Source organism: Polyergus mexicanus, unplaced genomic scaffold, assembly GCF_030449975.1.
Source record: "Polyergus mexicanus isolate NDT 795.1 unplaced genomic scaffold, iyPolMexi1.0 SCAF_10, whole genome shotgun sequence".
NCBI lineage: Eukaryota > Metazoa > Arthropoda > Insecta > Hymenoptera > Formicidae > Polyergus > Polyergus mexicanus.
Window position 1 is genome coordinate 1,481,547 of NW_027223330.1, and position 13,804 is coordinate 1,495,350.

Here is a 13,804-nt window from a genome sequence, read left to right on the forward strand (position 1 = left end):
CTAATCACAGATGAATTTTTTTACGTCTTTTTTTTACGTCTCAATATCAATATTTTAATTATATAAATAGCGAGCGCTAAATAATTCAAGATTCTTTAATTATGAAAGAGGCACTTTTCGAAAACTCAACGTACTACCGTTACGATGGTCTCGTGAAAACTGGAAAGCGAAATCATAACCGTGCACCTTCTGTTTGACTACGTAACGCATGCTCTCCCTACTCTGTCACAAATAATCTCTCTTCTTTCTCTCTCCCTTTCTCCTTGTTCATCCCTACGCTTCTCTTGCTGGTCGATTATCTCTTTCAACCCGCATTAATTCTTTATTCATCGAAAGCCATTGCAAAAGTCGTAACGAGTGAAGTAACTTAATGTTAGACTAGAGTAAAATATCTGAATTTCAGTTGTTTAATAATATGTCAATTTAATTAATAAGATAAAGCAAAAATATATTTAATTAAAAATTTAATTAAAAATAGAAAACACTAACTTTCTTCTTGTTTCAAAATTGACAAGTTTTTTTTTTTTTTTGTTTGTTTTTGTTGAAAGCTAATGTTACAAAATGACTGTTGGAACGGAATTATTAATTACAGCAGAACCTCATCTGATTCCAGGGTAAAAAATTAACCTTCATAAAACAATAATAATTTTCCCATCATTTATATTCGAGAGTAAATTTATAAAAATTAATTAACCAATAATTTAATAATTTATTGGATTAATAAATTTAACATAATTGTGCCGAATAAATGTTAATAAATAATTTTAAGAAAGTCACCTGGGTAATTTTTTTTTAGATATACTGGTTATTGTCCGCAATATCGATTTAAATACGGTGAAACATATGCAAAAGTTACACATAAACTGCTGCTCGATCCTGCGGTTAACCATGCGAATACTCTCATCCTGTCAAATTGTGTAACCGATAATAACGAGGTGAACGATTTATAATACTATGCGCTTGTGATAAGATGTGTAATAAGATATATATAAAATCAATTAACGAATATTCAAACATTTTCTGAACAAGTAGAATATATATGTCAATTACTTATAACAAATATGTTAATTATTTATAACAAATATGTAGACATGGAGACCACCAAAAAGCGATATAAATGTAGTCAATGCTCGTTGCAAGAGGACCGATCCTGTATTCGTTCACCCTATGTTACCAGGATATGAGGGTGCTTATCGGTTTCTTGTAACGCTTATCAAAGCGAACAAATATTATGTGTATAAAATTATCACAAGTCCACGTCACCATAAAATAAGTTTTCTTTTACACATTCAATTGCTATATCTTGTCTAGGTTTTATACCAGGCTTGAATGGTAGAATTGGGCAGAGGTACATGGTGCTCGCGACCGAAGGGCTTGCCGATTTCGAACGACAACAATTACGAGCTAAGGCGACCCTACATCAGTTGAAAAAAACGATTGACGTACAAAGCGGACGGGCTGAACCGCGAAATTTGGAGGAACGTTCGGTAAGGGAGAAGGATTCCTGAAATCTCCATTATAAAAATCACTATTTTTAAATTAAAGAATTTTCGAGCACAAAATGTCATCAATGTTTAATAATTTCGTTTTTATTATAGTTGATTAAGAGCCAATTTAAATTACCCATGCTAGCCGTGCGAGCTGAATGTATAGCGGCGAGTTCATCACGAATGAAAAATACAGAATATTGAAGAAATGTATATCTTTGTTTTATATATGAAAAAAATACTAATTTAAAAAATTATATTGTACAGTGTACCTTAAAATAATCTCAAAAGATATTCTTTCTAAAAAACAATATTTATTATTTAATCGATCGCCTAATAACACCATAAATATTTTTTTGTTAATTATCTAACTGAAACATAACTTGCTTCCTTTCCAACAATTAAAACTTTAAAAACTTTAAAATAATGTTAGGCTCACTATGTATATATGATGATATATATATATATATATATATATATATATATATATATATGATAAAATAATATTAAATATTAATAAAAATATTTCAGTTTTTAAACACTTCAAAGTTTTATGATATTAGCTGCGTTCTGATATTCACTCCCTGTACTGAAAATCTATAGTGTACGTGTGACGCAAAGTATAAATTTTCAGTACTGGCAATGATGAATATCGGAACGCAACCGGTCTACAGGACCCACCCTTTTTTTCTGGCAAACAAATGACATAGAAGAGAATTTAATATGAGCCGATAGTAGATCTCTGTTCGTATCACGAATACCATAAATTCGTAAAAGAAATCGGACATGTTTGTACTCACGGAATAATGCATTGTCTCTGTGCATATATCTGATGCTGCTATTGTGCCAAGTCAAAATTTTACTTCCATTTTCAATCTCTATAATTTTTACGTTTATGGATTCTGGAGGACCTAAAAAAATTTTATTTATATAAAAATTTAGAGTTTTAAAAGAACAGCTTTTAGCAAAACTTTAGATTAAATAATTTCAAAACAGAGTGATCTGTGATTGCTTAAAATATTAAAGTAAATATTAAATTGAATGTTGAAGTAAAAGGTAAAAGAAAAAATTTCTCGTTGATATGACAATATTATGAATTATAAAATTGCGTTTTTTATTCATATTTTAATTGATAATATATATTACTTGAATCAACAACGTTATCGCACATTTGTGATAATATTTTTGTGTCAAAAATTAATCATATATACATATATAAGAGAGAGAATTTAATAATATATTTAATAACAATAATATATCTCTACAATCTAATCTCTATAAAACAATTACCTCCTAATAAAATTTAATTTATCACTCACCACCAAAAATGCAACAGCGGAATTGAAGCTTCGTATAGCTCTATAACAAACAAATACAATACATAATCAATAATCAAATTTATTCGTCACTCTTGCAATAATTATATAATAATAATATAATAATATATATATATAGCCGTTAACCTAATAGGATACTCTGCGATTAATTCCTAAGCAAGCTTTCGATAAGGATAATATTAGACATAATATAAATCCGATTATAAATACATATAGAAGAATAGATTCGTCTCTAAACAGGTACTCGGAAGATGAATAGAATAAAAGTATATCCATAATGGCCGATTATCTTAACCGAAAAGACGCTTGATTTTTGATTCGAATAATTCCCGTCTAATATGCCATAAAACTATGAAATATTTTCACAGTCCATCCAAGAAAACAATTCTATTGCGTATAATAGTATCTATTTAGTTCGATTATCTTTTTGGCGGCTTACCTGTGCGGATATTACCGAAGCTCGCAATTTCTGCGTCTGTATCAAGCGCCGTTTCCGCGGGAAAAGAGGAAGAAGCCGGACGTAACGTCTTGAAATCAGCGCCGATATTCCTTGTCCTGATTGGTCAAGTTTTAAAGTAGTAATTCGCGAATATACCAAGCTGTCTCATTAGTGGATATATCGAAATTTTTAAAATCAGCCAATCAGGTCAAAGAAGTCGCACGAAATTTAGCGAAAATTACCGAGCAGTCCTCGAACATTTGGCGCGGGAATTAAAATCGTTTAAAGTCTTTATGCAAATGGCCGTAATACGAAGTATCCACAATTAATATTTTTTCTTCAAAGTGGCGTGAAAATGAACGTTTATTACGATCATACACATACGAATTTTTAACAAAGCTTTCAATTATCTCCAATTGTCTTTAATATATATCACGATATGAAGAATAGTAACATCTCCCTTGTCTCGGTTGTCGCAAATATTTCTGATAAGAAACAGCTCGAAAGTCATGATTTGCGAAGACCGTGCTCACCGAACCGTATACAAGAATCTAACAATAAGTGTTTTGTTCACAACAGCAAAGTTTAAGGATGCTTGATAAATAGACCGAGCTAATTTCTAACCTGTTCATTTCGATGCTCATACACGTATGTAAATGAAAGCGAATCTTTCTATCCATGCTTTTACTTACATTTTAATAATCAGATCTAACAAAAGAATACATTCTTTTATCGCATTTTTTCGTCATATTTTTTATTTCTTATTCAAACATATTTGAATACTGTTGACATTGTTTTGTATTATTTGTAGTTGGAGAGCGTGGAATGTCTCATTATGATAATAACATGATAACATAAATTATTATCACATGGATACTTCTGGACTAGAATTTCGTATTCAACACTTTCTTCCAGAAAAAAATAGAGAGAAAATGTAAATACAATAAAAGATTGGATGCTTACAATTACGGTAATATCTTGATCATTGATAATAATTGGATTATTCACTGCATGATATGTACGACAAGCTATTTTGACTTTTATAGATTTATAGCTAAAGATTTAAAGAAAAATATAAAATTGATACTTGTTAATTTATTAATTATAATACTTGATAATTGTAGTATTTGATAAATTATTATAATAGTTGAAAATAGATTTATATACAATACTTTATATCGTCATTTAGGAATGTTTACATGATTCAAAAAGAATTTTAACAAGGATTAAATATAAATACCACTGAGATATATCTGTAAAAATTATATAACAATATAGAGTAAGTGTAATATAGTATAACAGATTTTATTTTAAAGAAATTCTATATGTTTTATATTTATATAAATAAGACTCATATAAACAGAAATGTATTTTAAAACTATATTGTTTATTGATGAGGATATGATTCATAATACTTGCAATCAAAGGTTTCATAAATTTTAAATTTATTCATTACATGAAAAGATGAAGATTATTAAAAGTAAATTTTAATAAATTTGACAATAAAGTAAAACTGATGCTAAATAAAAAATTTATTATGTGAGTTATATTAATTACTGTATGTATTATGAAAACTGTAAAAATAGTCGTTTATTGAAAGTTCATAGAATACAAAATGAACTAATTTTATGAATATTATGATATAATTATGTCGAGTTTTATTTCGATATAGAAATATCTTTTTTCGATTAAATCAGACATAATACTATGGATAATAATATCGATTAGGCAGAAAATAAACGAGAGATGGAAATATCCCTGGATATACTTTAATTTTATTATATGATCTCATATTAAACACAGGGATTGGTAAATATCTAAATATGGATTTATTTCAAATTTTGTTGTTACTTTTTGAAGATAACAATGATGTTACTGAATGAAGAGTTTGATTTAAATTTACCATGAGTATTATTCTCTGTATCTTTTGAAGTTCTATTTTGATTGTCTTCAAAGATATAATAAAAAGGAATGAGAAAAACAGTAATATTGTAATCATTAGCTATTTTTCCTTTTTCTTCTACATATATGGATTTTTTCAGTATAGCTTTTTCTTGCATTATAATTATTCTTATAATTAGAAGAATTAGGAATTATGAATTTCTTTCTTCTTTAAAAAAGAAATTTTTTTGAAGATTATCAGTTTGATTTGTCGAGCTTGGAAAAATATGATTCATAAACAAAGGTATGGTAGCATGAAGAGACTATTGGTTATTTATTTTTTCCTCATAATAAGATGCTATTGTTGTCTTCGAAAGCGAAAATGTTCGCAGCAAGTCGTTATCGCTTTTGACAATGCTCATGTTCAAGTTCGATCTACGAGGCGCGCATGGTGCTGATCCTTCAAATTTATGATTTGCAGAACGCAACCATAAACATAAAGAGCGTTATTTCAAATGTTTTTGTAAATTATTATAAATTTCTTCCGTTATTAAATGTGTGTCAAATCGAGTATTTGCAGGTTATCAATTCTTTTTATTTCCTCGATTTTTCATAAAATAAAACGGCATTGCATAATCATCAATAATCGATTAAAATGAAAATTTCGCGTAGCAAAAATGACACGTCCTTTATCCGCGAAAATGCGAGAAGTAAGCAACTAATTGTGAGAACGCACTAACTATATCCGAAATAATTATGATCTTACCATATCTCTTCATTGTGCGAATTATGTTATATTATCTATTATATATATATATTTGTAAAAATTTTACATAAACTCTGTTCTATGTAAACTTACATAATATCTAGATTTGTAGATTATTTAGTTTTGCACAAGGCATGATTTAAAAACAATTCAGAAAACATTTGATATATATAAAAAAAATAGTTAACACGACTTTATTCCGTAAAGGATACGCGTCTCACATTTCTCACGACTATGAATATTTCGGAAAATCGATTGTCTCGTCGTCTGACAATCTATTGTACGATTTTACAAGTTGTCGAAAGAGACAGAGTATGGAATACGAGCCGGTGACTGTTGCTTATCCTGATCCTCCGTTACTTATCCAGCCTTCCGAGATTTATCATAAACACGTGGGAATGATACCGAATTATCTCGGGCATATTCCCGGAGCGGTGTTCAGGCAAGTTTAATTAATTAATTGTATTATATGATATAAATACGAGGATTGAGAGAGAGAGAGAGAGAGAAGGATCCAAGAATATATTAATTAAGGTATTGAAATATTCAAAAAATCAGGATCAAAGGATTCTAGAATCTGAAGAGGAAGAACTCAAGGATTCGAGGATCTTATTATCAGACATTTTTTTTTTCAACAATATCTTTATTTTGTAGATACGGGAAAACATTTGGAGCTGACACGATAGATGCCAAAAGATGGCTTCAAGGAGACTCCGCCCTATAAATTGACTTCACAACAATATTATTTATTATTGTTCGATGATTATAAAATATATCATTGAATCACATATAAATCACATGAGAGTATATCATATAAAAAAAATTTACGAAACTTATACTTATGTGCATATAAATTTAACGTTCTGTAAGTATACTTATACTATATACAAATGACAAAGATAAAAGAGTATTGTTATTAATTATAATGCTTTCACAAGGAATAAAAATCTCGATTATGGCATTTTCTTAATTACTTCCAATAAATTATCCATATGAAACAATATACGAAATATTAAATCAATGCGAAAGACAAATATAAATGGTGAATATACAAACATGCACACATATAGACACATATATCGTATGTATGTGTGTGTGTGTGTGTATATAAATATAATTTCGATTATTTAGACACCCATTTCTTCAAGATATCGGCAGCAGCCTTCAAATTTTCGTCCTTCTATTAAAACGAGACGATTGATATTTAACAAACATTTGAAAGTTTGTCGCCTTAATTAAAATTATAGCATTCATCTTTACAATAGCACGGCTTACCTTTATGAAGCAGTATCGCACATAGTCCTCTGCCAGATGTTTGTGTTCAGGACCATAAAATGCTGAGGGAGGAATACCTTGAAGGCCAATATTCTTTGTCATCCACTTGGTAAATCTATAGTCCTTGTTCTTGTCTGTTTCTTCGTGTAGATCTACTTTATTCTCCAAAGTAGACCAATTGGCGAGCATAAAATATCCACCCTCGGGTATTGTCGGTATCATACCGACTTCCCGAAGGAATTTCGCCATGTAATCGCGTTTCGGTAACAACTCCTTTGCCAAACTATGAAAGTAGCATTCCGATTGCCCATAGCGTTCCATTTCCAATTCGAATCCAATAGCTACTGCTTCCTTCAATGAAAATAAAGATAATTAATTTAATTTTCTATTAAAGAATATGATTAAACTATTCAATTAAGAAATATTATTTCCATTTTAAAGAAGTTACCTGAATCGGCGTGCTACAAGTGTACACAGAGTTCTGATGTATCACTTGTAGATTATACAATAAACTTGCTGGTCCATAGGCCCAACCTATTTTCCAGCCTGTAACGCTGAACGTTTTGCCCGCCGATCCAATCGTGATTGTGCGTTCATACATATCGGGCAATGTTGCTGATGAAAATAAAAAATAATTTTTTAAATAGCATTCAAAATTTTATATTCGTGTTATTAATTATATAGCATAATTCATACCAATTCTTATGTGCTTGTATGGTTCATAAACAATATGCTCGTAAACCTCGTCAGAAACCACTAGAATATTCCATTTTTTCGCAAGGTTAGCAATAAACTGCAGTTCGTCCAACGTAAACACCTTTCCGATTGGATTATGTGGAGTGTTGATGATAATGCCTTTAGTTTTGTTGTTGAAAAGACTTTCCAACTCTTTCCTGTCAAATATCCAATCACCAGAAGTGATTGTACCCGATACAGATTTCTGTAAAACAGAGATGCAAATAATATTAAATTATATATATATATATTTTTAGTATGTATGAAAATTTTGGCTTGCATTATTCAAAGTCTTTACCGGTTTTAATGCTATATATCTGGGAATCCCTCCAGCACTCTGTACTATAGGTACATAGCAATCAAAGAAGGGCTCAATAATGATCCATTCATCTCCAGGATTGGTGTGACCTTGTAGAGTGGCATATAATGCTTCGTAAGCACCAGCAGTGACCAAGACTTCTTTGTTTGGGTCCAGCTCACGATCAATGAGCTTGGAATAAAATTTCGCAATTGCATTCACTAATCTTGGATGACCCTGCAATGTGTTAATGCTTATATTAATAAAATATAAATTTCTTATATGATATCTTATATGATTTCTTATATGATAGATAAGAACAGATTGAGATAATCTTATCATCATTGCTGATTATTGTTTATTGATAATAATTATGGGTAATATTATATTTGTAATTTATAAACAAATATATAATATTATTTGTAATTTATAAACAAATATATAAATAAAATTAAAAATTAATAAACAGATACTTAACAAATGCTCTAGTATACTGTTGCAAAAGTGGATTGTCACTTTTGGCGGTGGCAGCCAAAGCATTAGTTACATTCTCTGGTGCATAATAGTCGGGAAATCCCTGGCCCAAATTCAGCGGTTTATACTGCAGAGCAAGCTGGATGTATTCCACCCTAACCAAAAATGTAAGCACGATATGATAATAAGTTTTCATACATTTTTATTTATTATAAAAAAAGTTTGTTAAAGTAATATCACTATTTACCAGACAGATTTCTCATTGCCCTTTAGACGATTGGGAAGATCAAATTTTGACATTCCAGTAATGCTTCTGATATTTCTTGCTGTATTAAACGAAGCAGTCTTACTTGCTATTGTCAGGAAACAGACTCCAGCTAGCATCTAGACATACAGATAAGCAAAATTGATTAATGATAAATTCCTCCATGTTAAGATATATCATAATTGCATACAATAGTTTAAAGTTTAAGTATGATACAGATATTGTCAACAAGTAGAAAATGTGAAATTACCTTCTATTTACAAAATTAAGCACAGATTAAACTGGTGTGTGTTAATTTTTGCGATAATATCGTCATGATCACAATACGCTTGTATAAAAATATAAACCAATTATATGCAATCAAATATATGTAATACAGTCAAGTATATATATATATATAATGATAAGAATTTATGTAATCCGTAATATCGTTATGGCGGGAAACTCAATTTTCATAAAACTATTACCATTTTTAAATTTGGTTCATTAATTAACTATTTATTAATAATTTAATTCTCAAAAACATATGACACTAATCGGATAATATCGTCGACAATTATGATAAATATACGTACTCAATTTTTCGCTGAATCTTCGTGGATATAGAAACCGAGACGAAGTAAATACATTTAAGAGAATACGTATAGATTAAAACCGAAACTAATTCAGCGGACGAAGTAAACACGGTCATATGATTTGACTTATGCAACAAGTGGTAAGTAGCAGATAAAGCAAGATAAAAAATATATATTATCGTGATGGACAGAGAGGAGGAAAACTTGTAACCATGTGAGCTGAATTTGAGCTACGCTATTGGTCAATGAAGATACAGATAATTCAAATCAATTAAAAATATAATATCAAATCATAAATATTTAATTACGAGTGTAACACTTAAATAATTCGTTGTTAATATCAAGATAAAATTGTACAAAGCTATATAATACATTATAAATATCTTGTGGAAATGATTATGAGATTATAAGATAGAACTACATGAGATACATAATATATATCCATCATACAAATATTATATCGACTTTTTCCGTGTAAAATGATTTTTGATCGAAAGCGTAGATATCTAATTCCTATTGTCTGTTGTTTATTATACATATTTCTCGAAGTTTAAAAGAACAAAGGGTGAAAGAGAGCTTACCAAGAGCGCGAAGAAAACCGTGATGTTTCTCATGATGGACGCACTTGCTCTGATACGATTTATAGTTTGTATGCTAATAAAAAACGAAAGGCAAAGGCTAACCACTTTCACCTTCTAGTAGTCTACCTTCAATTCAAGCTCCAGTTGTTAACATTCACTTCATTTTATTCGCGCGCATTTTTTTATCGCGCCATCGACAAAAATGTTCTTAAGACCCGCGACTCGAAAGAAAGTGTTCGTGTTTTATAATTTTTATATATTTTGGAAATAATTAAGCTCTCTATCGATACGAAAATTTGCATAAACGCGTAATGCATAAAAAAAATTAATCAATCAAAAGTGTCTAATAAAATATTATATCATCTCTCTCCTTTGTATTAGACGAATGATTGGTTGATTTTTCTCTGTATATACATTATTTTGTACGTTTATGACAAATAAAATATGAATTTCATGCGATATATATAAATAATATAGTTTATACTAAAAAATGTATACATAAATTAAATAAAATTGATGGATATGGTTAACAAAATAAATTTCTTTCGCGTCATTGTTTTGTTCGAAAAATTCTCATCGGCTAAGCTAAGGCATAAGGTTGTTTATTAAATGGCGCCAATTTGTATAGTATAACCGATGGCTAACGGTACTGAAGAGAAATTTGACAATTGGCATTGGTATATTTCGAATAATTAATATATATTATACAAAATGACACAGTCTACACAAATGATAGAAACTCTTGATGATTGTTTCGTGAAAACAGCGGATAATATTATGAAACACTACGGTAAGATTCTAGCGAGGTTAGAAATACATTTTATTAGGAATACTAATCTTTTTCCCAAGTATAGTATCTGCATATTTACATATCTTTCCAAGTGCAGAAGATGCAGTAGTAAAAACCGATATATATATATATATATATATATATAGTGTCTATCTCACAAGATATTAAAAAAAAATATATTTTTTCAGCTGATAAAGAAGAGAGAAAGAAAATATTGGAAGAATTGAGAGATATCTTAAAAGAAAATTGTAATGAATCTGCAAGAATAGTGGCTGCAAATGAGATCAAGAAGCAACTGGAACTTACTTTTGATCCAGAATCCAGAAATGTTGAAGATATTATAAAAGTAAGACAATCTTAACTTGAAGAGAATTTTCAGCTTTATAAGATTTTACAGTATTTACTGTGTTTGTAACAGGAATATAAGGAAGCTGTATCTAACATCCAAGTTGATTCATCGAAATATAACAGATTATTGGAGTACGATCGGCAGATTGAAATATTGCTTCAAGGTAATTGCTAAAATAGAGATTCTGATCTAAAGTTTATTTTTTAAATATTCCTTTCTTGAGAATAATATAAATTTTTTAGCTAATGAAGATGCATCTAATAATGAACTAGAAGAAGACACAGATGAAGATTTGCGATTGACAGGTCAAGACATAAACGTGATTGATCCAATTTCTAAAACAAGGATGACCCATCCAGTGAAAAATACAGTCTGTGGTCATGTATATGATAAAGAAAGCCTTATCGCAATGTTACATAAAAATAAAAATACCAGGTGTGTTTTTTTTTTTACATAATGCCAAATGTCGAAGTAGTGTATAATAGTGTATACTAGTGTATAATAGTGTATTACAGTGTATTTATATTATATTTACAGATGTCCCGTGGTAGGATGCACTAGCATAGACTACATAGACTTAAACCAATGTCGTACTGATATTGTGACAAAAAAGTTCCTGGAACGAAACCCTGCTTAGATTTGAAAGCAAATGATGTAAGAATCTATGTTAGAGATGCATCGATTATACATATTGTGAATATATGTATATATATATATATATATATATATATATATATATATATATATATGTTTATATTTTTTATACAAAATGGTTATTTTTTTTATATTGTGCAAAACTTGCTTTTATGTTCAATTAAATATTCGTCAATAAAATGTAAGAAATGATATTATATTTTTTTTATCTAAGAAGACGACAGATTATATATATATATATATATATATATATATATATATAATGTATTATATAATATCATGCTACATATATTCTTTAGAGAGAATATATGATTGTGTTGACATATTGATTAGAGAGAATACATATTTTACTTATAAAATAAATTAAAAGGCAATTATATAATAATCGATTTTGATTTGTATGTTAAGTATACTTGATGAAGTTATTTCAAGTGGCTCGCGATTGCATTCGATTATGTATGATAGATTTAATTGCGCTTATATTCAATCACATCGTTATCGATCGATAATGATAAAGCTCAGGCTCAGGCTATGTTTATGTTTGTTCTCTTATTGACATTTTTAGTTCTGTCACGTATTCGTATTGCTGGCGATGCGCTCGATTGGGACTTTCCAAGATCGTCCGCATCGATCATAATTATCGATAACGTTCATGGATATGCTTCATATATAGAACCTAAAATTTACGAAAGTTTTGTACTATCACCACGACGTCATCTTTTAGAATATCCGCGCTGGATCAAGCAAGCGTATCGCAACAACGACTACAATGTCGTTCGAAAACGCCATCAATTTCGAAATAAGCTGGACGAGAACAGGTCTTATCGCTCGGTTGTAAAGGACGACGAAGATGATGAAGACGAGGAGGAAGAGGAGGAGGAGGAAGAGGAGGAGGACGAAGGCAACGAGGAGGACACGATTGACGACGAAAATGTGAACGAAGAGCAAGACGAAAACGAGGAAGAAACGGTGAACGAGGAACCCAGCGTGATCTACGATTACGGTTAGTATTGAAGAACAAAACTCTTGCCGCGTTTTCCAGGTCGCAGCCGCTATCAGAAGTGGGTCCAGGAATCGCATGGTGAGATCCAGTTATGTGCCGTTTGGAGGTAAGGTCAGTGAACGCGAGAGACAGGAAGTCGTAAGGATTAGATCAGCCACCGAGGAATGTGAAGACGAATTGACGGAATCGCCGCAATATTATGAATACGGTGAGGAAGCATCGAGGAGAAAAGAGCGTCCTTTCTCGTCCTTTTCTCATCTTTTTTTCTTTTAGAAATGATATTTTTAAATTAAATTAACCATCCAAGTGTCTATTTAGCCATGTTAAATGAAACGCGAAAAAAAAAAACATTTTATTCGCAGAATTTTTCCAATTTTTTTTATTTCGACAAGTTTTATCAATATTTTTGTAAATTTTCCATTGTAAAAAAAAAACTTTCAGAAACCGAGGTGATAAATGTCGCTCATCAAGTCGGCGACCAATGTCGAGAAGTATTCTTCGCAAAGATACTCGGCGCTAGTTTTCTGATTTTGTTGCTTACTTGAGAATTTCCGGATTCGAAGAAAAAATGCGCGGTATATTTTGCAATAAATGAGATTTTTTTAATGATTGTGTGCGCGCGATACGTTACATGTATATGTGTGAGATAAAGCTTTTTCTATAAATATCTCATTCGAATTTGCAGAAAAATGCGCGCGATACATTTGTTTATTTACTCAAAGTCAGAGGATAGAAAATATGAAGACGTTAAGAGTATTCGATGATTGATAAATTCGATGATCTTGAAACTCGGCTCGACCCGGATCCGGGTGAATGGCACGAATACGTAATGGGCCCCGATTTAGTTTTTTTTCCTCAAGTTAGGTCACCGACACCGAACACGAACGTCAATCTC

At 30.3% G+C, this 13,804-nt stretch overlaps 4 protein-coding genes and 1 long non-coding RNA gene across 7 annotated transcripts in view; 4 read left to right on the plus strand and 1 right to left on the minus strand.

Moving 5' to 3' along the window:
* Positions 1 to 561: 561 nt before the first annotated feature.
* LOC138936898 (CIMIP2 protein GA14893) lies at positions 562 to 6,762 on the plus strand. Its single transcript, XM_070302687.1, has 7 exons — positions 562 to 614; positions 797 to 935; positions 1,090 to 1,186; positions 1,312 to 1,487; positions 1,599 to 1,655; positions 6,054 to 6,352; positions 6,565 to 6,762. The coding sequence occupies exons 1-7, from the start codon at positions 562 to 564 to the stop codon at positions 6,632 to 6,634; spliced, it is 891 nt and encodes a 296-aa protein (XP_070158788.1). The 3' UTR covers positions 6,635 to 6,762.
* On the plus strand, positions 3,712 to 4,540 carry LOC138937148 (uncharacterized). Its single transcript, XR_011447468.1, has 3 exons — positions 3,712 to 3,911; positions 4,075 to 4,233; positions 4,453 to 4,540. It is a non-coding gene; the product is annotated as an uncharacterized lncRNA (long non-coding RNA).
* On the minus strand, positions 6,533 to 9,302 carry Kyat (Kynurenine aminotransferase). The gene is made up of 8 exons (XM_070303107.1): positions 9,208 to 9,302; positions 8,940 to 9,076; positions 8,697 to 8,847; positions 8,219 to 8,455; positions 7,882 to 8,125; positions 7,634 to 7,800; positions 7,186 to 7,536; positions 6,533 to 7,090 (listed from the first exon to the last, which is right to left on the minus strand). Exons 2-8 carry the CDS (start codon positions 9,074 to 9,076, stop codon positions 7,034 to 7,036), a joined length of 1,344 nt encoding a protein of 447 aa, XP_070159208.1. The 5' UTR covers positions 9,208 to 9,302; the 3' UTR covers positions 6,533 to 7,033.
* Positions 9,303 to 10,737: 1,435 nt separating this feature from the next.
* Positions 10,738 to 12,720, plus strand: LOC138937146 (E3 SUMO-protein ligase NSE2). 2 transcript variants are annotated; one of them, XM_070303113.1, is made up of 6 exons: positions 10,738 to 10,903; positions 11,092 to 11,249; positions 11,322 to 11,415; positions 11,495 to 11,687; positions 11,790 to 11,906; positions 12,631 to 12,720. In XM_070303113.1, the coding sequence occupies exons 1-5, from the start codon at positions 10,825 to 10,827 to the stop codon at positions 11,887 to 11,889; spliced, it is 624 nt and encodes a 207-aa protein (XP_070159214.1). In that variant the 5' UTR covers positions 10,738 to 10,824; the 3' UTR covers positions 11,890 to 11,906; positions 12,631 to 12,720. The 2 variants fall into 2 exon arrangements, with proteins under 2 accessions (XP_070159214.1, XP_070159215.1); XM_070303114.1 differs by lacking the exon at positions 12,631 to 12,720 and adding an exon at positions 12,472 to 12,506.
* A 104-nt stretch (positions 12,721 to 12,824) lies between these two features.
* Positions 12,825 to 13,804, plus strand: part of LOC138937135 (uncharacterized) — a 47,346-nt gene continuing 46,366 nt past the window's right edge. The window contains exon 1 of one of the 2 annotated variants that reach the window (XM_070303083.1): positions 12,825 to 13,117. The gene's annotated coding sequence lies outside the window, so the exon portion shown is untranslated. The remainder of the gene's footprint in view (positions 13,118 to 13,804) is intronic. The other variant, XM_070303084.1, reaches the window with a different exon arrangement.

Coding starts and splice junctions, on each gene's coding strand:
- LOC138937146 (XM_070303113.1), top strand. CDS start 10,825: ATGACACAGTCTACACAAATGATAGAAACTCTTGATGATTGTTTCGTG. Junction 11,250..11,321: donor ATGTTGAAGATATTATAAAA/GTAAGACAATCT, acceptor TGTTTGTAACAG/GAATATAAGGAAGCTGTATC. Junction 11,416..11,494: donor GATTGAAATATTGCTTCAAG/GTAATTGCTAAA, acceptor TAAATTTTTTAG/CTAATGAAGATGCATCTAAT.
- Kyat (XM_070303107.1), bottom strand. CDS start 9,076: ATGCTAGCTGGAGTCTGTTTCCTGACAATAGCAAGTAAGACTGCTTCG. Junction 7,537..7,633: donor CTTGTAGCACGCCGATTCAG/GTAACTTCTTTA, acceptor TTTTCATTGAAG/GAAGCAGTAGCTATTGGATT. Junction 7,091..7,185: donor TGCGATACTGCTTCATAAAG/GTAAGCCGTGCT, acceptor TCGTTTTAATAG/AAGGACGAAAATTTGAAGGC.
- LOC138936898 (XM_070302687.1), top strand. CDS start 562: ATGACTGTTGGAACGGAATTATTAATTACAGCAGAACCTCATCTGATT. Junction 936..1,089: donor GTGTAACCGATAATAACGAG/GTGAACGATTTA, acceptor ACAAATATGTAG/ACATGGAGACCACCAAAAAG. Junction 1,187..1,311: donor TATGTTACCAGGATATGAGG/GTGCTTATCGGT, acceptor TATCTTGTCTAG/GTTTTATACCAGGCTTGAAT.